This window comes from Fulmarus glacialis, unplaced genomic scaffold (genome assembly GCF_000690835.1).
Source record: "Fulmarus glacialis isolate BGI_N327 unplaced genomic scaffold, ASM69083v1 scaffold5136, whole genome shotgun sequence".
Classification (NCBI taxonomy): domain Eukaryota; kingdom Metazoa; phylum Chordata; class Aves; order Procellariiformes; family Procellariidae; genus Fulmarus; species Fulmarus glacialis.
In genome coordinates, this window is record NW_009216112.1 from 51201 (window position 1) to 75749 (window position 24549).

At 35.8% G+C, this 24549-nt stretch overlaps 1 protein-coding gene across 1 annotated transcript in view; it reads left to right on the top strand.

Moving 5' to 3' along the window:
* Positions 1-24549, top strand: part of FAP (fibroblast activation protein, alpha) — a 41688-nt gene that overhangs the window by 15914 nt on the left and 1225 nt on the right. The window contains exons 12-25 of the mRNA XM_009579167.1: positions 3282-3326; positions 5021-5125; positions 5216-5286; positions 5893-5946; positions 6280-6404; positions 7636-7683; positions 10686-10784; positions 11535-11604; positions 12846-13040; positions 15652-15706; positions 18982-19081; positions 22117-22181; positions 23066-23138; positions 23402-23475. Coding sequence (XP_009577462.1) covers positions 3282-3326; positions 5021-5125; positions 5216-5286; positions 5893-5946; positions 6280-6404; positions 7636-7683; positions 10686-10784; positions 11535-11604; positions 12846-13040; positions 15652-15706; positions 18982-19081; positions 22117-22181; positions 23066-23138; positions 23402-23475 — 1179 coding nt within the window. The remainder of the gene's footprint in view (positions 1-3281; positions 3327-5020; positions 5126-5215; positions 5287-5892; positions 5947-6279; positions 6405-7635; positions 7684-10685; positions 10785-11534; positions 11605-12845; positions 13041-15651; positions 15707-18981; positions 19082-22116; positions 22182-23065; positions 23139-23401; positions 23476-24549) is intronic.

Below are 24549 nucleotides of genomic sequence, written 5' to 3' on the forward strand. Positions count from 1 at the left end.
AAATAATTGTGTGCCTGCCATAATTGTATTTTCCAGTGTTTGATCACATGCATCTTTTAGCTGCTAGTGATACCTTTTTTAATTTTAATTGCTGGGGAGGGGTGAAAAAATTGTAATTGCACCAACAAGAAATAGAAAAATAAGATTTTTTTTTTTAGTGAGGCTTAAATAACAATCAAAGCAACAAAAATAAGAAAAATGCTACTGAGCAGCTTTCAATACTGTTGTTTAGTTCCTTCTTGCTTCCTCACCTTCAAAAGTGGAACCATATAGGGTCTTTATTCTTTTTTAAAGAAAATCTTATTATACTACCATGACATTTCATACTATATCTGACTGAATCATGTCCTTTATGATTAATGTTAAATTAGTTGAAAGAACATACAGATTAAAAGTAAGGCAGGTTTTCAGGAGGGAGAAATTATAATTATGTCTTATCAAATCATACAGTTGGAGAAAGCAGGCAAGTTTTCAGAAACATAATCCCTTTTTCAGATCTGAAAAGAAAACTTCAGGCTAATTGCAACATTTTGTTTAAATATGTCATTCTATCATTAAGACAATTTGGAGGGAAAATCATGCTCTGTTGAGCAGAAGGATAGCTTAGATGGCCTAGCTATCTATACCTATATGTAGATAGTTATAGATCTTATGTACAGAAGCCTTTCTGAAAAAAATACTTCTTTAGAAGACCTTGTAAAGCTTGAAGACTGTAGACACTAATAAATTCATATAGATCCTGAAGGAAAGGGTAACTCTGAATTTCAGTAGTAGTACTCTAGTACAGAAGTCTCATTTACTGTCTTTCAGTATTGACGCTGTTTGCATGTCTTGTTTTTAGAGTTTATGGTACAGAACACATATAAAAAATAGCATTAGGCTGAAACCTTGAACTAATGGGAAATAAAAGGCAAGAATACTTATGAAAGTGTTCTGTATAATGGATAAATTGTAAATTCAGAGTTTATTGACACAGCCTTTCCAAGCTTAAAATAATTCTTATTCCTCTATGATATGACAATTGTTGCAAATTTAAAAGGAAGTTAAGGTCCTGTTGTTTCAAAAACATTATCATTGAAGTAATTTTCCACAGAGAAATATCTTAATTTATTAGGACAAAATACGTATTTACTGCAGCATTTGATGTGTTTCCTAAATAATTGTTCCACTTTATAAGTACATTAACACTGAATCTCTATCTCGCCTTGAAGTAACTTGCATTTTAATAACCAAATATTTTAGCGTTTAAAAAAAAAAAAAGGGTTCTAGCTATCTACTACAATCCACCAAAGTACTTTAACACAAGCTTAACTTAAGCATGTAAGCAGTTTTATTTATTTCAGTAGGTCTATTTATGTGTTTAAAATTAAGCATGTGCTTAATTGCTTTGCTGGAACCAGACCAGAACAATTAACATCTTGCAGGACTGTGTTCATGATCCTTGTTTAATTGCATTTCTCCATGAAACCTTATTTATGGAGTCACTACTGATGTTTCTGTAATTCTATATTTATACAGTGATACAATGCTTTTATCACATTAAAGTTTGCACAAATGGCCAATTGAAGGAGTGTGAACAGATGGGAGTGCTGCATTAGCTCTATTTGCCGTTAGAAAGTATATCTCTGTACGTTTCCATTGGCCAAAATAGTTCTCTTGTTGATTTCAGATTAAATTGAGACTCTAATGTACAATAAATGTGCTAGGCTTTATGTACTCGAAAATAATAACAAAATATAATCTACAAGATGTTCCTAAACTGTCCATTCATCAAAAATATTCATGTGTTCAAGTCTTGCTCATGTGAATAGACCACAGAAACCAATATGACTTCAGTGGAACTATTCATGTGAGTAAAAGCTAGGCATGTGTTTGTGAAATTGGGATTTCCTATAAAGATGCCAGTTCTCTGATTAAATTCTGTAAGTACTTTAATACACAGAAAAATCCGATATAAGTCAATGGGACTAATCATATGAGAGAAATTAAATATATCCTAAATGTACTATGTCATCAAGATCTGAGCCTTAATTTAAAGAAAGGAATATAAATTTAGGATGCAGATATAAAACAGTACATCCCATTCTTCTTATCTTAAAAGAAATAAAATCCGTCTTCTGAGTTAATAGCTCAGTGGAGCCCTTGCACAGTACTAAACAGTCTTCTAAGGGGCAAGTACCTGCAACTTTTGCTCAAATAAGTCACTTTGCAGGGACTAAGTTGAAAGGGAGAAAGCATGATTCTGAATGCTAATTGAGGATTACAAATACAAACCATATTCTTTAGAAATCAAATTTGTTGAGTTTATTTCAGACTGTAAAGAAATACCGTATTAAATGAACAGTATAAAGAAAAGTTTGCAAGTTAAAAAAAGAAATACATTGACTGAATGCAGAATTGTTAAATATTAAATCACTTGCTCCATCCAACAAGCAAGATATTACACTCTTCAATGAAAAAGTCTTAGGAAAATATTGAAAATGCACTAGAAACATACATTAAAATGTACTGCAGGAGGTACTGATCCATTTATGCTCAGTGTAAGCCTTTTTTAAAATCAGCTTTAAGAATGTTACAAGGATTTAAGACCTGCTAAATATTCATAGTCTCAGGATATGATAATCTGGGTGATTTTTGCTGCCTACATTATCTTTGCCAATCCTTAATTCTTCTTTCTAAACATGTTATTTGTGAGATTTTTTAAAAGTGTTGAAAATCTCTAAGCTGAGCACCAAATATGGAGACCCTTGATTTTTATGTACTTTACTTAGTTAAAGTATTTGGCTTGTATTTTTAAGGTTTTCAAGGTTTACGTTTAAAAGATGTACCTAGTAGTCACATTACCCATTGTTATAAATCAACATCACAGCTTTGAAATGAAGGGAAATATTCTGAGACCTAATAGCTGAGAATCTAACACAGATTTTTAATACTATTATTGCTGAAATCATTTTACTTGGTTTTTTACTGAAAAATTCATGAGACTAAGTAGTTGTTAATTCTTGCTTTCAGTGAAAATCTTGCATAAGGTTAAAAAAATTACTTTAGATTTTATTTAACTGTGATGACAGCTGTTTAAAAATAATATTTTAACTAACATAATGGTATTAATGCAGTAATATTATTTACCTCAGACAACCTTCAAGTCTCTGAACCTTCATAGCAAGTATTCTAAAATTCTCTTTTACAGGCAGCTACAGATTTTTGATTTGAAGGTTTTGAATCTCCATAAACTCATTCTTGAACTTCTTAAAGAGTGTACATTTGATTTTGTTTTTCAGAATCAACAGCACATAGAAGAGAGTCAAACAGGATGGGCAGGCGGAGTAGGTTTTCTTGTTGTACTCTATTTTGATTTAATGAAAAGCTACAGCTTTCTGCATCTTCACAGCAGTGTTTTGAAACATGAAGCACTATTCTGAGTCATACAACACTACTTTGTAGGATTGAGACTTTTAATGCTGCTTTCTGACTTTAAAAACCCTTTTTCTGTCTCCTTTTGCAAGTCTTAGACCAACTGATTTGAAACTATAGTGAAGGGCGGGAAGTCATGAGAAGAGGTAGATTCATACTGCAATGTAATTCTTAGAAGCATCCTGGAGGCAAAGAATAGATGTAAAATTCCTCTGATGTCATTAGGGCAAGAGATAAGATTGGTCATACCATAGCATTTTAAGAATAAAACCTGCCCATTCAGAACACAGTTTTAGTGCCAAGTGCTGCATATCTTCAGCTAGGGAGGAACCTTCAAGGTAAGACACCCCGCCTACAAGGGTAGTTGATATTTCTCTGCAGTTACCCCTAGGCAAAAGAAATTTTCTCTACCCATAACCTTTATCTTGGAAGAGACATAACACCTATCTTTGGGAACTCACAATAAAAACAAACCTGCAAGGAAATTGTGAGAGCCTGAGATCAGTATTTACAATCATATATTCTAACAGTGAATATGTGTTATTGCTTATGTTTACTCCTCAGGCAGGTGAAGTTACCAGAATTCAATAGGGGGAACTTCACACTGTGCTTGAATATCTTGCAGTGGACTTAACTGAGAGTTTCGATTTTCAGTACACTGTCCTTTAAGAGACTTTTTTTTTTATTTGAAGCGAAGATTACACATTTACAAGGATTAGTTATTTTACTTGGTCCCTTCCTTTTTTCACCACTTGTATTGAGGTTGTGATGACAGTTTTTTATTAGAACTAAAGAAATTGCACACATGCATAAATCCCTGCTTTAGCCTTTTGGAATTTCAAGCATTAGGAATATTAGAAGCAGGCTCCAGAACAATTTAGCTTCTGGTCACAGGCTTGGGTTGGTATTATTCAAAAGTCATACTCACTCAGGAATGTTTGGTGCTATGTTTGAAGTGCTTGCAAGTCATTCTTCTGTGTTCATATTTTGAAAATAAAACTCACAGTTGCAGTAACTCATCCTTGACTGACAATTTTAGTAAAGAAGTGATGATTTGAAAGGAAGCAAAAGTTGAATGGTCTTATCTGGGGTAATCTGTTCTTTAACACTAGTGGAATAGTATGGGAAACTTCAAATATCCATTTGCTTAGTGCTGTATTTGCTCAGTGAATCAGCCAAACTCTGTGGTGCACAGCATTTTCAGTCTGGCACCATTCATGAACATTAGCTTTATTCAGAAACTTATTTTTTAAAAATCAACTCTACCTATTTTTAAGTAACTAAAGAAAGGTCATTCAGAATATACAAACAACTTATTCCACTTATAAGTAGAGAGCTTGCATTTGTGGGGTTCTTGAGGTATCTATATTATCAGCTTAAGAAATCTGACATCACAGGTTAGAAATTGTAATGTGTACTGACTGGGAGATTGAATATCACATGTAAACACTTGTGCAAAGTACTTTGTCCCATCTGAACTGATTAAATAGTCTTGTTACTTTTATGTAACAAGTATGTTTATGTATAGTATGTGTACTATAATCTGCCAAACAGCTTGCACACTCTTACTTACATCTCATCTACCATTTTTCTTCCACTGTTTCAGTTCTTTGTTTCTGCACCATATTTCACATCAGACGGCAGTTCATACTACAAAGTTTTTAGTGACAAAAATGGTTATAAGCATATTCATTACATCAACGGCTCTGTGGTAAGTCAAGTGAAGTGTTCTACTTTGACCTACTGTAAGTTTCTGAAATAATTCTACAGTATTCAGTAACTTATATGTCTTGCTTCACAGGAGAATGCAATCCAAATTACAAGTGGAGAATGGGAGGCAATATACATTTTCAGAGTAACAAATGATGCAATGTAAGTATCATGAAGAAGAGAACAGGTTGTGAATGTTGTCAGTAAAAGCAACACTTAATCATTGGAACACCGTTTGTTAACTCATCAGGTTGTAACTAGGTATAATTTGTTTTGTATCTGAATGCATCCACAACAAATTTGTATGCAAAGGCACTGCATAGGTTTGCAAACTTGGTACTTATGGGAGATTCTTTGCAAATTGCCCTCATTTTTCTATTTATTTTCAGTCACCCATCTTAGACATATTTAGAAATACTTAAATTTAAGCATGTGGTTAACCCTCATACAATTTGCAGTTACTTCAGTCGTCTCTTTTTATGGTCTCTCATTCAGATCACTACATAGATAGATACTGCTTACATAATTGGAGTGAGTAGCTCATGAGAATTAAGACAGAGCTCCTATTTATATGGTTTATTTCTCATCTAATCGGAGTTTGAGCTAAGATTTATTAAGATAAAAGGTACAGAAGCTTAACTTACTCTTCCATCACATGCAGAAATCTCAAAAAGTCTAAGTTAACTTCCAAGACGGCTTTTCATCTTGATGCTGGTTCATAGGTCATCCCTTTATGGATTATTTATTAACATATAAATGAATTTACAGTTTCTATTCAAGCAATGAATTTGAAGGCTATCCAGGAAGAAGGAATATTTACAAGTAAGTGTTATCAACATTATCTTAATGATACTAGGTTGACAGAAGATAGGTCTGGATTTGTCAGTAAAATAATTCAGTTTCAAGATGTTTAAAGTGTAATTTCACAAGCTATTTTAATTAAATCTTGACCTCAGATTATATCTGAGAATTGAGGAGAAATAGCATCTAAAGTTTAAATATACTCTTGGGGAAAAAATGGATAAAAAGGGAAAACATTTATTTTAAAATTGAACCATTCTGAAAGTACAGTGCCTATGTTCTAGAATATGACGCAGACACATGTGAAGTTAGTTGTAGCAAAATAAATATTGCTTCATTTTATTTCTCTCCTAGAATCAGTATTGGAAGTAAACCTATCAGAAAACAATGCATTACTTGCAATTTAAGGAAAGAGAGATGCCAGTATTATACAGCAAGGTTCAGTGAACGTTCCAAGTATTATGCCTTGATCTGTTATGGTATGTATAGCATGGGAGCAAACATATAATCAGTTGTTCTTTCAAATTTATCAGAGGCATAGATAATACTGATTATCCCAAATGACAGCTAGATGAATCATAGAAATTTCACAATAACCAGGAGAGATTTCCAGAAAGAAACTTTTCCATGTCCAAAAACCTTGAGAAGATGTTTCAAAAAATACAAATATTTTCACTCTATGTTTTTTTACTTTTTCAGCAAAAATCTTGGGATTTTTAGAATTAAAAACAAATTTGTGAAAGTCCTTCATGGCACAAAACGGATTCTAATCTGGCTTGTCAAAATCTTGCTTTTTCTTACAGCAGCAAGAGCAGGATTTAGAAACACACACTGATTTCCAATTCATGTGATCAAAGTTAGCTATGAGAAACTACTAATATGTTTCCCAGCTGAAATTATTAAAACCTGTGTTAGCCACAAAATGTTGGATATTTACTATCTGAGAACATTTTTAGTAACTGAACTAGGAAAAATTCAATTAATCAAGATGTGTGATCACTGAAACCACTTGTAACACAGAAGTAGTACATGAAGTCTTAGCTCTGTTGAAATAAGTTATGTGATTACAGTGATCTGCGGTTTCATCCATTGGTGTAATCAAAGAACAGTGAAGTCACAATCTAAAAAAAAGGAAAGAAAAATATCCAAGGTTTTCCTTTTGTATATTTCATATAAAGTTTACTGTTCTTCTGATTCTGCACTGACTGATCAGCTGAAGAGTTCCTTAGAACTTCCGCTGAGCAGAGAAGCAAATGTAGCAAATAGTAACACCTTTCAATCATTCTTGCTCAAAATAGTCAGTAAGGTCATCATCATGTGAAAGCCACTCACCTTCACAAATATGATGTGACATGTTCTCAGAAGAATGTTTCACATTGTTAATTCTGCATTCACCTTATGTAATCACATCTCAGGTATTAACTAGATGTCACTTCATCTCTAGGGAGGAAGAGTTTGTTAGTAGATTTAAAGTTACTTCTATTATGTTTGCTAAGCAATGCCTGTATGTATACAAGTCTCTGTACACACAGTACCTTATGTATTTTGTGCAGCAGGGACTAGTGGGTTATACAGCAGAAAAGATTCAGATTTGTGTATCAACTTTGAGCTCTTTAACACCTGTCAGTTACCAATGTTAATGTAATACACACTCCATCACCAAATTCCAGCTTCAAACTATGAACTGCCTTCTTATCATTCTTATGACAGGTCCCGGGATTCCCATTTCTACTCTTTTCGAGAACCACGGTGATAGAGGTACTGCAAATATCCTGCCTATTTCTGAGCAATTGTTTTCCTCATTGATCTTCACGATGCAGATCCTCTTATATAGTATGTAGGATTGTGATCAAGAAGCCTTTCATCTTGTTTGTTACTAAAATATCTAGTGTCTTTCTAGATTTTTTAATTAGTAAAATCCAAATATCAATGAACACACTGATGCCTTTATTTTCATTCTTGAGTTCAGCACTTTTATAGCATCCTGATGTTTTTCCTGTTTACACACTATAGATGCAATGAACATCGGCAACTCTTTGTCTACCAAATATTGAGTCAAACTTTGTAGAAAACATTATTGTGATTTCCAAACTATTCCTTTTCACATCTGGATGAACACAAGACTTACTGAGTTTTTTCATGAAGCAACCCTACCCTATACAAAAGGCAACAGTGTACTATTAGTTTGCAGTTTGAGCTATCGTACTGTAGTAATCAGAATTTGAATCAGTGACTTGCTCTTCAGCCATCAGTAGAGATGTCAGGGAAGAGCAGAAGCTCCTTCAGACGATCAGTTCAAACAACTGTTTCAGGCAAGGTGTAATTATTGCTACAAAATGGGAACTTCAGCAAGAAACATTCAGAGCCCTCATTCTTTAAGTAGCCTGTTAGTGAGGAGTGTTTGCAATCAGGCCAAGCAGGAATTTGCTAACCATGAAAATATTAATTACTCTGCAGTGAGTTTTCTCTCTCTGTCCCTTGTTTTTCCCTAAAAATTCTTCTCCAACTTAAAGCCCTCAGTCCTGAAATGCTATGAAAACTAGCATGGTCCTGTAAAAAATTTAAGTGATTTGGCGTTCCTCCTTCCTTCCCCAACAATCAGTGGAAACGCACTAGTAGTTCTAATGCCAAGGTCCTTACAGTTCAGCCCATACTGATAACCCACTATTAACTGAGTGTTGTCTGACCAGAAGACACATAAAAACATGAGGAAGTCAAATGCCGCAATATTGTTATTAATCAGCGGTGTTTCATGTAGAAGTCAATGAATTGCAACATAAGATTATTTTGACTCCAATAGGAGTTGGTACATCTTACTTTTTAACCACTCAAAAATGTTTGCAGGTGGAAAAGATTGCTCAACGGGTCTATTGCAGTTGTGCTATAAAAACACTGTGTTTGTCTGGTATTTCTTTTGCAGAAGGTTTAAATAGGTTTAAAGGTTTAAATACAGCTAATGCATGGATTTTTTCATATTTAATCCATTTTCATAGCTCTCTGTTTTCCATGATTTATTATGACTGTGTGTATCAAGGGCCCCTACTACTTCCTTATCAAAGTATGAATTGCACAAAATGCAGCTAAGTGCCCAACTACAAATATGTGTTTCTTAACCTCTCTGCAGGAGAGAACAGTTTCATTTAATGGATCTTCACCACTGGTTTCATGATGCCTCACTCTGCTGTGCTATTATTCTTCAGGAATAAAAACAAATTCAGGCTTCTCTTTGACTTTTTCATGACCTTCTTTGGATTCATTTTCCTTAAGTACCTTGCTTTCATAATCTCTTCTGTGGTGCAAAACTATTTTTAGTAGATCCATTTTCATAGCAGTTAGCAGCATTTTGAAAATATATCACTCATTACTTTTAGTAGGAGGCATGCAGTTAAACTTCCAAACCAGTTTGGAAGCTCCTTCCAGCATGTCTACAATTCATTTGTGATAATGGGCAAGTTTCAGGAGTTTTGAGGGGAAGGATGGAAAGGGTTCAGCTGAGTTTGGGTGAGTATCCAAAGCTAGGATGATCTTTCAGACATAAAAACCCACTTGAATCTGCAAAACTTGTCAAGAGTACTTTGAAAGAACAAATTCCAGTGTTATGTTGGCATGTCCTGAGCACTATCTAGCTCAAGACGTGCTCAGAGTACTTCTTGTATTTTTTTGAGCATTTCCAGAAATAGGAAGTGGTTGCTATTAAAAAAAAAAAAAAAAGGGTGAACTAAAAAAGAAAAATCTCCTGAGCACTATCTAGCTCAAGACGTGCTCAGAGTACTTCTTGTATTTTTTTGAGCATTTCCAGAAATAGGAAGTGGTTGCTATTAAAAAAAAAAAAAAAAATGGTGAACTAACAAAGAAAAATCTCCTGCCATTTTAAAAGGTTCTTTCGTTGAAAGTGAAGCTAAAAGTCACAGATTTCCATTATGTACAATATTCTTCATCCATCACTACTCATGGGAAAACACATAAATAAACAAGTAACACCCAGTGGATTCATAATATATAGTTCTGCAGACTATGCTGGATATTACCTACATTTTAAATAGTAATTTTTAAATTATATAACTGTAAATTGGGTCTAAAGCAAGTAAAACAAAAATTTTAAATACTTTTTAGATAAAAAATCAACAAAAGAGTTTCACTGAGTGTGCAGTAATATATTACTAAGGACAGTTATATGGTAAGTCTAGTATCTTTGTGTAGGAATATACTGTACAGTGGTTAAGCAAGGTTTGCCACAACCCCTTAAGAAACTGTATTTCCTGTGTTATGCCAGAAACGAGATATTCCCAAACATCTGTGCGCTTAACCACGCTGCCCAAGTGTCTCAAGAGGTTAAACTGATGTTACTGTGGTAAGCAAGAGAGGAGATACAGGACTGTGTTTTGAATGATGGGATGAATTTTGCATTTCCAGCTCCCACCATATTACAAAACTGGGATGAGGGCTCTGCAGGAGAAAGGAGTTTCTTCATAACATCCGGGACTCTAACACTCAGAGGCAACATGTGAAATGATTTGCATTGCAAAATGTACATCCTATAAAAATCTAACAAATACTTGTGCACTGTAATACCAGTGCCTTGCTTTTATTTAGCTATATGATCAAGCCCAATTAGAAGTGTCTGAGTTGATTTCATTACTCTGCCTGTAAAATTTCACAGATTTCCTTTCTGTTCTAAGAACACAAAATAAAGGAATCTCAATTAATGAAGAGGAATTAACAATAAATTAGTTAATAATTCAGGCATTTTTTTTACTTAGAGCTCAGAGTATTGGAAGACAATTGGGAATTGCAGTCTGCTTTGCAAGAGATCAAACTGCCAAAAGAAGAAATTAATAAACTTGAAGTGGATGGTATAAGTAAGAATTACACATCTTCATTATACTTTTTATTCCTACTATTTTAATATTTTGCCTTCATTTTGTTATAGTAAGTATTGTCTTTCTGTAGAACAAACTTGTTAGCCTGTCAGGTTGGGAAGAAGAGGCCTGGTTCTGCCCTGTTTGACAACAGCCAATTTGTCTGTGCCTCAGGGTATCTCTCAGTAGAATAGTAGTTAAAATACATCTCTGCTTCACAATGCAATTTTTTTTTTAATTCTTTAATACTATTGGTAAAGTGTTTAAATATCATGTAAAAACATATTATGGTGGTAATAAAATGTGAAATCTAAACTGCTGTTCATGTGTTACACATTATATTGACTTGCATACACTGTTGTTTTCACTAGTGACTTTACAAACAATATTCCATGGTAATGAATCAGTGAAAAGTTTCCAAAACTCATTTCTCATAATCTTAACAACAGTTATATTCTTAGTTGTGTTTTTCTGGGCACCTGGAAAACTGAGAACCTGGAGTTATGTGAAATAATAATTTTATGCATAGCTAAATTAAAATAAAAGTGGGCACTTTATTTCTTCAAAGTTGTTCTTCAACAGCTCAATATAAACAGTTAGTTGCATCAGTTCTGTGATTCACATTGTGTAGTTCATGCATTGTGTGGTTTGTGCTGGTTCATTTTCAGATACTGTTACACCAAACTCTGGATTATGCTTGGAGGAATCATTTTAATCATTAACAATACAATTTTAATATGTCTTTTCTAGCTTTGTGGTACAAAATGCTTCTACCCCCACAGTTTGATAGATCCAAGAAGTACCCTCTGCTTATTCAGGTGTATGTAACACTTCCTTTCTTTGAACATTGTTTTGTCAGAAAACATACTTCTTATAATTTAACAAAACCTAGGACATTTGCAACATTTTATGAAGTAAAAGCAAAACCACTTATTTCTGTTTTGTTTGTTGTGATGGGTTTTTTAATACACTTCTGGAATAGAAATTCAACCCAATGGAAATCAATGAAGTTTTTAATGTTAATCTTAGTATGGCAAGGATTAGTTCCTCAGAGAAAGAAAAGGGATAAAAACATGTGGGCTATTGCTTGGAGTTCTTAGCTCTGTTAGTGCTTCTGTTTATCATGAGGCAGTCTGAAATTACTGATTTCAGCTTTGCTAATATGAAAAATACAAGAACCTGCTTCATTTTTTAAGAAAAAAAACCAAACACCCCTAAACCATATGGACTGGCTTCTTTGATCAAATGTTCCTTCTGAAGAGCATTTGACATGAATTTAATTTATTGCAGGCAGGAAAGGCAACAAAAATTGCAGTGGTGCAAAAAAAATGAGAGGCAGAAAGGAGAGCTGAGTGGGTGTAATAAACCTTACATCATTGTTTATTAACCATTAAGTGATGATCCAAAGGTCCAAGAATGCTAAGTCTGTTTGAATGAAGTTTATAGTAGAAGATTCAGTTAGTCGTGTCCTTGAGGTCAAATGTGTAATTTGCACTAGGCGATTCTCATGAGGGGTGTCTCTCTGTATTGCTCAGCTATGTGGGTGTGTTCTGCCCACAGCTCCAACAGCACGTGATATTCCCTGCTGAAACAAAGAAGGCCTGGGGATGGACGGAGAGTGAAAGGAGCTGTACTTCTTTCTCCTGTTTCCTTTGGCATTGCTGACTGCATGTGGAGATCAAATGCAGAAAAGCACCAAAAAGCTGGTTTACACCTAAGGAATTTGGAGAGAAGAAGGAATTGAGTCTTTGAGGCATGACTCTTGCAAGGATTCCCCTTAGGACAAGTACCTGATGCTGCACCCCTTAGTCTGAGCTAAAAGTAATGATTTGCCTTAGGCATAAGACCTAAAGGATTAAAATGGGGTTTAGATAGAAAAATCTCACAAATGTATGAAAATGGCAGTTGAACTGTTTGTCTACAGGGCTCTCTGAACCACAGTCTTATAGCAAAATACTTGTGGAGGAAATGTAAGAAGTACCTATAGCTACAGTCCAGTATCTGGTAATCATTTATAAGTTTATAAATATGAGTTGAAAATGTGTGAATTTTCATCATCAGGTACGGAGGACCTTGCAGTCAGAATGTAAAGGAAACATTTAGCATTAGCTGGATAACCTATCTGGCAAGCAAAGAGGGAATTATTGTTGCTCTAGTGGATGGCAGAGGGACAGCTTATCAAGGTGACAAGATTTTGCATGCAGTATATCGAAGGCTAGGAGTCTATGAAGTTGAGGACCAAATCTCAGCAGTGAAGTAAGTAGAATATCTCCCTGTATAACTGTTGTATTTACATACCTACAAGAAGTAATGTGAAAAAAATATTAAATATACTTCTCAGTCTTTCTTCTGGAGAGCTGAGGTCTCCAGGAAATAAGACAGGAAGACTTGTAGAAATAAAATATTACTGAAGTGCTTGATGTCAGTGAGGTTTTGTGGGTTATATTAAGTCCATATACTACAAAGTCCACATTTGGACCTCATTTGGACCTCACCACTTCCATTTTATAAAAGCATCATAGGCTTCAATCCTAGGCCTAAGGAAATACAAGCGTCAGTGGTGAGAGGTAAGCCGATGTAAGCCATTATAGTGAAATTTTCCCTGTAGGGGAAACCTACCTCAGTGACCATAGCAATTAGCCAAAGATCCATAGTGATGTATCACAGTGATTAGCTAAAGGTCAAATGTGAAGTTTGCAGCAAACTGAATCCTGACACAAGCCTTCTAGAGGTCGATTAGTCATAAACTTGCCTTCCATGCTATTTTAGGATAGTTACAAACAACAGAAAGTGTCTGAGGTCCTCTGGTAGTTGTTCCACGACAGTTGCTCCTTTGCATCGAAACACTTAAAGTGTTCCAAGGGAAAATAATTCCCTAAGCAGAGGTTTTGGGAGGGAGTGAAAGCTGAGGTTTTGTAAAGAAAGGCTGCCTGTTCAGCTTACAGATGCAGTAGCACTGCTGAAGTAAGCATCTAAAGAAGTGTTAGTTTGAACCCCACAGAGATGAGTGCAAGGCAGGAATAAGGAATTTAGTCTAGCCTTTGGTCTGGAATTTGGCCCATCAGAGCATGGATAGATTTCCAGGTGCAATAGTAAATACCCTTTTTCCCCCAGTAACAGACATAACTCTAAGTAGCTTAGCTAGAAATTGGATGTAGCAGTCCAGGTTTCCACTGCTTTCTCTGCTCGTTTGAGAACACTGCCTGTATTTACAAGTGTGTGTGAGGGGGGTATCTCTTCCTTCCTCTTTCTGCTTTGTGATAATTCATTTCCTCCTCAATGATATAAACACACCATTATCCTTTTCAGTGATAAATGAAACAGAATAGCTGTATATCATGTCAGGTTTTTCTATTAATCTATTATTTGATTTTCTTTCTTGAAACTTTTAGCAGCAACAGCATACTTTAAAATACCACAAGAGAGAGAATGTTTTTTTATTACTTTGAATTGTCACTCAGACATAAAATGTCAGAGACAGAGGGAACCTAAACTGATTCTGCAGTTGCAAAATCTGCTGAGACAGGCTGTGAAGAAATGACCTCAGACTTCACGCTTCCCAGTTTTCTGTCAGCACCTAGACTAAATTTTTATTCAGTTAAATGTATTGCATTCCATCTTCCCAATCTAACACATGGTTTAAGATGCATGATTTTTAGAGAGGAACCTATACTCTAGTGGGAAGTTCTTGGAGGGGCTTTTATTGTAGGAGAAACCCCAGGGATTAAGACAGCAATATAACAAAGCTGAATCATTTTTTGGCTTTTCCAACTTTGTCACACCCAAATAGTATCCCACATTTTGGGTGTTGTCAGTCACTCGTGCTTGTCCTAGTAAAATAAGGCTAGCAGCTGCTGCTATGTGTCCTGGGATGTATCTGAACCTATTTTGTTTATCTGTCACTCTTGAACCTTTGTGGTTCCCTTTTGCATCCCCTTTTCTTTGCTGTTGCTGATACAGCTTTGGAAATACAGCCTTCAGACTATGATGCAGGATTTTTGTAGGAGACCTAATATTTATGATTCTCTTTGACCTATTTGACTACTGAGTGCGTAAGCAAGGTGCACCTTTCATCCATTGCAAGCTCGTTACCTACTTGGAACATTAGAAAATGTTTTCCTCATTATTATTTTTTTATTACAGTAGCGGTATATGCTCTTCACTTTTCAGGCACATAAAAAAGAAAGCTTATTGCTCCAGGGAATCCCTAATCTCAGAGGTTGATACTGTGCCTCTTGAGAGATCAGAGTATCAACTGGTAAGATGAGAGTGTTGAGCATCTTGCAGGATAAGGTCTGAATGTTAATGGTAATCTAGCACCTTTGGCATTAAAATGATGAAAATTATAATAGCCTGTGGGAAGGTAGAGCTATGGGAAATGAAGTGTGGTTATTAGTAGGAGTACACTTTCTGAACTTTTTTCTCTGCATGTGTGTGAGTATATATCTGTACATATGCATACACACACATTATATATATGCACATATAGAACATGAGTATAATGTATTATGTTTATTCTAGTCTGGACTAAATATCCAGGTGGATTCTAAGTATAAGAAAAAAGAACTTTTTTGCCAAGAAGCCAGTGGGGCAGAGTCTTTATCCACTGGAAGATCATTATGAAGAAACTATTAATTTCAGCATTTTTTATTCTTTCATGAAAAATTCTTCCTTTTCCTCTGAAATATCTATTAATTGAATAATTGATGCTTTGTAGAAATCAGACATGCTATGCTGATTGTCAATTTGCTCAAATTGGTGGGGTCTGTGGAAAAAAGTGAAAGAAAAATTACTTCTTGCTAATTTGTTACAGTATTAGCAATCTTTTGTAATAATGCATTTATTTCTGTGATTTTCTTTTCCACAGGAAATTTATAGAAATGGGTTTTATTGATGACAAACGAATAGCAATATGGGGCTGGGTAAGTGGTTGGTTTTTTTGTATCTATCTTTAAATAACCCTGCAGTATAATTTTTTTAATTCTTCCTTATTCTGTCCTAAATCTGTATAAAGTTTCTTCTACCAGTGTTTGATGGTATTGCCAAAGGGGATAGTTCTTTTTGGTGCTTGTATACATGCAATTGCAACAGTGCAAGCCCCCAGAAAGGGATCTTTGGCAGCTCAAGAGGGAATTTTGAAAAGCTGATGTCTAATACATTGTTTGGACTTGAAGTTAAGCAAAATTGAGACATTTTAGTTGGCTTTGCTTTTAACTTAGGGACTTACTGGCAGGGTGTCAAAATTCAAGTATTGTCCTTTCTGATCTGAGATTAAAATAATGAGAAACGTCCTATGAATACCTCTCATCAGAAAATGTGACCACTGCATCATTCTGAATCACTGTATACTTGGCTGGCTTTGAAATGGTCAGTAGGGATGAATCTGGGTCTGAGAGGTGTACAACATTGACAGCTTCACCAAGAAGTGGAAAAATTGGACAGTATAGGAGTCATTCCAAATAATTAGCCAGTCTATTTTTCATCTTTGATTTTTTCGTGTACTTTGCTTTGTAACACTCCCAGAACCTTTTATAGCCAGATGTATTGCAAGTCTTTATTATTAAATGGCCAGATTCCACGACCCTTAGGCACTGAGAAATAGAGTAGCAGACCTCAAGTACAAATTTTAGGATAACACTGCATTCTAATAGGAAAAAAAAAAATATTGGAATAGTTGGGGTTCTTTTTCCTGTACTGTCAGCTTCAAAGCAGGACCATTCATGGAAATGAGATGCAGACTTATTAATGGTGTTATGGGAGAGCTGAAGCCAACTTCAGTGGCAACACAAATGCCATACAGCCCCTTTATAGAGATTTTTAAGATGTTTAGGCCATCTGACTCAATTGCTTATGTTCATCATGAATGGCTGGATCAAGAATGCATAGACAGAACTGGAGCCCTGCCTCCTACCCAGCTTCAGCATAACAGAAATATACTATGCAGGAGAACGAGTTGATAAGCAACACCTGAGGGTCTCATGGATTAGGGACAGTACTGTAAGGAATGCTAAAGGGGGTTGGAGGCCAGACCTGTATTAGCCACCCTTACTCCTTCTCTGAGTAAATCAGTATCAGCTATCCAGCAGTAACAGGCAGCACTAACTAAAAAAGCTTGCAGAATAAACTGGTGTGTTAGCCACTCATTAACATTTTCCATTATTTTTCTCTTTATACATGTTCATTTTGCTCTGATTATCATTTGGAAAGACCTTTTATTTCATTCTCTTTAACTGCCTGTCTTTGCCAGGAGAATTCTTCTGATCTGTCACTGTTTGTTTTGTTTATTTTTTTGCTGGTTTTTGTTTGTTTGTTTGTTTTTGTTGGCCCAGTTTCATTGTAAGAGGCTTGCCTAGAAACACATTAGAGGATGGATCTTGTAAGATTCAGTTCAACTGTAACTATAGAAGTTGCCTGATCTCAGATAGCACATGAGCAAGGTTGCTAAAATCTTTCTATGAAGCTTCTACCAACGAATATTTAAATATTAAATATTTAAATGTTTGGTCAGACACTGCTATAACACCAGGATAAAATGGGGTGCCATATGGTGAAATTAAGTGACACAGACACTTACAAGTGAGTAATTCTAAACTGACATTAAGTAAGTTAAGGCCACATGAAAATATTTTATTTTTTTAATCACATCATATTTTATTTCTCCACAGTGTTTCCAGAACCAATTAAGAGATTTCACACATCTAAAGCATTGTATCCCAGTAGCGGATATAATATTCAAGTAACAGCACTATTCCCAAACTTGTCAGTCTTTTTTTTCATTTTTTTCTATTTATTGTACCGTTTCCTGGTCCATAACCTTTGAAAGGAGTTGAAAGGTGTCTCCTTATTTATAGTCTGCAGCTTGGCAGATATGTATGAATTATGTAGCTCATCGTACTTGCAGACTCACCAAACTCTTCTGGATGGCAAAAGCTCTTAAATAACCACTAAAGCAATTCAGGTTTTGAACTCTATCTCTCTGACTGTTACAGTGCATAGATTTATCTGCCTGATCCTAATCCTTTACTTTTTAGCCTTGTGGACTGATTTTTTAAATGATCAAATGAGCCAATCAAATGAGCTGGAAAAATTGTTCGTATTATTGTTTCCGTTAGCATATACCTTATTGTCATTTCAAGCTGGAATGTCAAGAGGAGGGAGGAACTAACTTACTTTTGTACAAAAAATTATTTAATAATTCATATGCTACTGATGAGGTTGATAATCTTCTTCATGAAACACCCCGTATTTTTATCCCTCCTTCCATTCCAAAATGAACAGTAACCCATTCTTTTCCAAAGACCTTATACAAGTATTTTCCAACCCCAGTTCCACATCCTATGGACAGCCAAACCAAATGCTTTTTATTTACAGTATTTTTTTGTCTCAGCAACTAGCTCTGCACAGTTGCACAGATCTATTCTGATATGCAGGCTTACTTACTACATTACCTAACTTCCAGCTATGAACTTATTCTTCCTTGCTGGGCCCCAGTTTAAGGAATCAGGCCAGAAAATAACAGGAACAGTGGCAGGCAGTAGGGAGGAATTGCTCCAACCTCAAGTTCTCAAGTAGCTGAGCCTATTAGTACTGATGATGGGGTTGGTTCAATATGGCAATCATTAGCAAAAGCTAGGTAGTTTGTTAAGGGAGGGAAAAATGTATAACTCTTCTTGGAGGTACACACTGAAAGGATGAGAGGCAATGAGCACAAGTTGCCACAAGGGAAGTTTTGTTTAGGTTTTAGGAAAAAAACGTTTACAACGACGGTGATCAGCGTTGAAACAGATTGAGTAGAGAGGCTGTGTAATGTGAATGTGACTTTGATGGACCTCATTTAAATCTGAAGTTAGCCCTGTTTTGAGATAGAGGTTGCACTAGGTTACCTTGAAGGACCGTACCAACTTAAATTTTTCTATGATTTTAAGTGGTAATAAGAGCAGTATCCTGTGATAAGCGTTGAAGAAGTAGCAAAAAAGAAGTGATGCAATAAAATTGTCTAATCCCTCTCACAAGAAATCACATCAGATCCATTTGAAATAAATGAATTTAAAAAAAAAAAATTAAAAAGCTTTTGTTGCTTTGTACTCCATGCATTCAAAGTAAAATATTTACTCTGGAATTAATTTATATGAGTTTGATTCAGAAAACAAAATGATACTTCACCAACAATTTTAAACTGTCTGTGATTTCTCCCTAGTCCTATGGTGGGTACGTAACTTCTTTGGCACTTGGATCTGGCAGTGGACTATTTAAATGTGGAATGGCTGTAGCTCCTGTTTCCAGCTGGGAATATTACGGTATGGAAACTTGTTATAAATACTGACTTGGAAAGCAAGATGTAGCATTTAATGACTTTCTAAATGAAATCATTGCAGGAGACTGCCAATATGAAACTTAAAGACATTGCAATTACCTAGACATAAAACTCTTTAAGACCTTAAGTTTAATGTTTTCCTTGCTGAAAATAACTGACTGCAACTGGCAGTTTGGAACAGATTTTGTCACATAGAGGAAGGTATGCCCGGGTAATTCCATGTGCACATCTGTAACAGTAAGTGTGTAAAGCCCTCTTGATAAACTGCTATACTCAGGAGTGATCTCCCTAAAAATCCTGTTAAAACAGTATCACTGAATTCAGAAACAGCTGAAATGATTTTTCTACCAGTAATGGAATCACAGTGCACTTCAGATATGGCAGATGATCTCTGTCAAGAATCAGTATCTCTGATGATTGAAGAGTTATTTCCCAAAAGCAGTGGAAAAGAGAGGGAGTCAGTTGTGTCTGATATAATTTTTTTTAAATTAAATATTTTTCCCTTTAGGTGTTTCTCAGCCACACCTCCTGTGTTGTTGTGTTATGAGACATATTTTTATTTATGTTTATTGACGTAGGCTCCAAACTGTTCAGAGGAAACAACTCCGGGAGTATACTCCCAGGGCCTTACTGTGTGAATAAAGCAGGCACATACTCATACTTACTTGCAGACCTGTTAAGCTTTTGGCATGGTGTAAAGGAACCTTAGTGTAAAAAAAATCATGGCATGCATGTTTTCAGTGAGCAAAATGTAGCACTTTGAACACATTTACTTAGCATATGGTTGTTTCCTAAGAAGTCTTGGTTATAAGAAAATTTTTTGGTTAAATGGGAAATATTCCTTCTCTAACTGCTAGCACAGACATTACTTCTATTTATGGTGTTTTGCAAACAAAGGGGAAAACATTTGTATGACACAGGAAGCATAGTCTTCATGTTTTCACTGGCATCAAGATTTTTTTAAGATATTTTCACTCATGATCGCAAAATTATTTCCACAATGCAGGCATAAAGCACTATTCTTGCAAAAGTCCTTCAATAAAAGAAGAGTTATAAACATTTGTCGAAGCATTAAAAATTGAATGAAGTTTTTAAGTTAAAGTAGATTAGACCCACACCTTTGCAATCTTTACTTTAGCTGAATTTTCAGGAGGGAGTTAAAGAATCTTGCTAAAAACACATTGTAAAATCCAAACAGGCAAATGTACCTTCACTAAGGAAGGAAGGAAGGAAACAGAAGGAAGTCATGAGTCATAAGTTTTGGCAAACAGATCATGTTAAGATTAGGGTGAACTGTGTTAGGGACGAAACTACAGGATGCTACATATTTCAGTCTCTAAGTAGTATCAGTATGTCAGAGGACGTACTGGCCCCTAGAGCTTCTAAATTCTGTCCCACCCACTTTTATATGCACAGATTAGAGTCTGGACCATAATCTTTTCTCTGAAATCCTCCTATTCACCTCCATTTTGTGTCAGAGTTAATAACAGCTGAACAGTTATAAGATGGCAAGGGAAATTGCATTCGGGGACAATGTATAGTTAAAAGCATTAGTTCTGTGACTGTTTTATTAAAATTTGCAATTTATCTCCTTTTTCTTCCTCAGTAATTGACAAGCCGAATCTTCCACTTAGTCATTAGAATGCAATTCTGCTGACCTCTGTGGACTTGTTGTAGCTATACTGGTAGAAGAGAGTGGAGAATTTGGCTCAGAATACTGTAGAAATGCCAGCCATTCAGAAAGAGTCTATTTTATTGAAAACTTAAGCCCAATATGGTTGTTTGACACTGTGTTGACAACAGATATTGCACATTTTCTGTTTTCATTGAATGATAAAGGATTTTGATAAAAGATAGGCTATTTAGATTTTTTTGGTACTTAGCTTATTACAAATTATCTTCAGGAGCCTTACTTGGCTGCTCTGGGAAAAAGTACACGTCTTTAGCGCTCAGTGGTAACATACGTAAAGGATACATAATAAATCATGGGAACGTGAGTACATCGAATAATTTCCCTTTTCCTGGGAGGATTCTCATTTCTACTTTTTAATAAAACTATTCTAATGCAGTGTACCAAACTGGACAACAAAGTACACAATCCCAATTCCTTACTGATTACAATGGCCATCACCTCTCTCATGGGAGGGAAAGATGCCAGCTCTTCTTTGTCAGAAAGCCTTGACTCCATTAAATAAATAAAATTCTTGTAATACTGCAGCCTGACTCTCAATATGTGTCAGTTACTCTTTCAAGGCAAGGTCATAAAGAAAGTAATGTTCTGGTAGTGAGACCTGCTGCATCAGTTTCCCACAAATTTTCATAACAGCTCTTAGTTAAATTACAAATACCCAGGCAGCTCAAAGATAGCTGTTCCTACTGATTTCTTGGTGATAGATACTGTTCAGTTATTCACATTTATTTTGTCAAACCTGGTAACAGTCTTTGTTGTAGTTAGAAAAAGGAATTGAACACAGACCTGAAAGGCAATTGCACCACCTTTTCAGTGCAAGCCTGTATCATTTCTTGCTCCCCCTAATTTCTGCATATATCCATTCAATAGGAAAAGGACAACATATATATCCGTATTTACTGTATATACAGATACACATCCCAGGTTGGAATTCTGCTCAGCTTCTCTTTTTAAGGTGTCAAAAAATAGTCTGTGTCATCTTTCCACCATGCACCTTTATTGGCTCATTGGCTCATTCAACTGACTTCTGGAGTTCAACCCAATAGCTTAAAGCAGTATCAGTTAATTACCTTTATCCACAAAACCTTCTGTTGGTTCCACAGATGAGTATCAAACCACTATTTCTGCAAGGACAGTTTGGAGGATATTTATTAATTAACCTTCATAGTAGATTTTTTAAAATATGTTTAAATTTGGTGTATTATGAGGAAACCAAGTAAAACAGATACAGTTAAAATAAACAACATTTAATTTGCTATGTGCCACTGGAGGCACAAAAATATCTGTACATTCTTTATCTATAGCTTTTTTCTTCTTTAATATCGCAGCATCTATCTACACAGAACGATTTATGGGTCTTCCTGTAGAGTCTGATAATCTTGAGCACTACAAGGTGAGAATTCTCTTTCTGTGTTGATCTGCCTTAAACTTGAATCACACTTCCATGGACAAGTAGAACTGTGAAGAAAGAAAATAACCCACCAGCTCTCACAGTGGCAGTCCTGTAGCAACTAAGCTACTGCTGTGAAATTCGTATCTCCGTAATTACTTGTGGTTTTGTATTTATCAAATATGCTAAATTGGAGGATCCTTATTTTCTCACTTGGACAAGTCAGACAGTTCTGCCAGTGCAAACCATTAGCCTAGGAAAGAACTCATGTGAGAGAGGTTAAAATGTTGACGTTTGTAAGGTTTTGGTTGGTACTGTTAGCTGTGGAATGCAAACTGCTTCATGCAAATTTAGCTCTCTGATAATAACATCATAAGCATACTAAACGGTCAGAACAGCTTCCCCTACCTGGAACAGATCGCCTTTCTTCTTTTCTTCACATTGATAGGATGTCTATAGCTTCCTCTAGCAGCACACATACCAGCTCTGGATACAGAAAGGCCTGAATTAACGCCCAAAAAAGTTAGTGGAAAGACTCCTGTTAAAGATTTTGGATCATGTTCTCAGTACCTATTCTCCATCACAACTCAAAGAACAGAAATGCTCAGTACCAAACTGCCCTGGTAGAGCTGTCTGGGTAGCCAAGAATTATAGTTCAGGGAGTGACACGTGGCAAGTGCTGTGCTTTTCATGAACTGGCCCTTAGAAAAGGCACTGAATATATATGGCTTCTATTATAATCTCAGATTGATATGAAGTCACTGCTGTCATTTTTATGCCAGTCCAACTGCTTGATTGTTGTTCTACCAGGTAATGAAAGCCTCTCAGCTCTGTGACCGAGTGGTTTAAATTGAAGCTGCTGAACTGTTCATTTTTCCTCTCAACAGAATTCAACTGTGATGGCAAGAGCAAAGAATTTCCAAAACGTAGAGTATCTTCTCATCCATGGAACAGCAGATGGTGAGGTTTGCAAATGGCAGTACAAATACGGAGCCAGAATCACTTTGTTTGAAAAACATTAAGCATCTTTCTATGCCTTTGATTAGGATCAGTACTTAGATCTTTGGTAGATTTCCATATGACATATTGTAAGATGCTTACTCATTCTTAGTAATGTCAGCTGTATCACTTGATAATTAGTGGACACAACTTAATGCACTATAACTTTATGCTTTGTGGTATTTACACGTTTCAACAGCCAATCTCTTTCTTCCCTTTTTTAGATAATGTACATTTTCAGAACTCAGCACAAATCGCAAAAGCTCTGGTTAATGCACAGGTGGATTTCCAGGCAATGGTAAATAACAGACTATTTTTAATTTTGAACAGTGGTTTATAGCTTTATCAATAAGCTTATCTGACATTTGACAATGTTTTTAAGAACCCAGTTCAACTGAACATGCTTCAAAATCTGGAAATTGCTAGTGCATTTGTTACTCTTCATAAACAATTTCTTCCTCAAAGGATTTGCCTGCTCTTCTTTTTTTTCTGCCTTCTTGCCCTTTGGATGCTAGCAGGATTTCTCTCTTGTCAAGAATAACTTAGAGGCTTTTAAAATGAGCCAGGGAGAAGAATGAGAGTCCAGCCTCCTTCTGAAAGTTGCTGATAGCTAGTAAAAGAGAGGAAGATGAAGGAGTTGGCTTCTGGGGCCAAAACCATCACTGGTTCTGATGGATTCTATCTTGAACTGGACACGCCTGCCACAGGCATGAGGTGAAACAAGTAAAATGTGTATCCAAGTAGTATATCCAGGATGAGAAAAAAAACAAGTGCTCCGCAAAACTTGCTTGGGGTAGCAGGTGCAGGCAAGGAGAGAAACACATAGGCAAGAAGTTGGAGGATATAAATGAGGAATGAACAGGGGGAAAGTAGTTCTGAATTACATGCTAAGCTCTGCTTCTGCACCTTTTTTCTCAGAGCTAATGACCAAAGTGTTTGCCTGCTATCAAATGTACTGGCCTTCTGCCTTGAGTCCACTTTCCCAGGGAGACTGAACTCCCCAAAAAGGGATCACACAGGGATCCCCCTGTACTTGGGGTTTGTAGGCCCTTTTGTGTATTCCACATTTTCTGCCTCCTTCACTGACATTTAGCAAACCTGGGTTATTTCTCAAGTATCTGGAATACTGTATGCAGTTGTAGTCGTTCTAGGTCAGCTACGGGGGAATGTCAGTTATTTCTAAGAGTTAGCATAATTCATAAATGTATTTTATTTGCAGTACACTATTCATAATGTTCATGGCCCTGCTGTAATGCAGGATGTTTTGAATAGAATTCCACAACATTTAGCTGAAAGCTTCTTGCTTAGAGCCCAGTATTCCTAAGCAAGACTGTGACACCTATTGCCAAGGCCGTGCAGCAGGTCAAGGGCA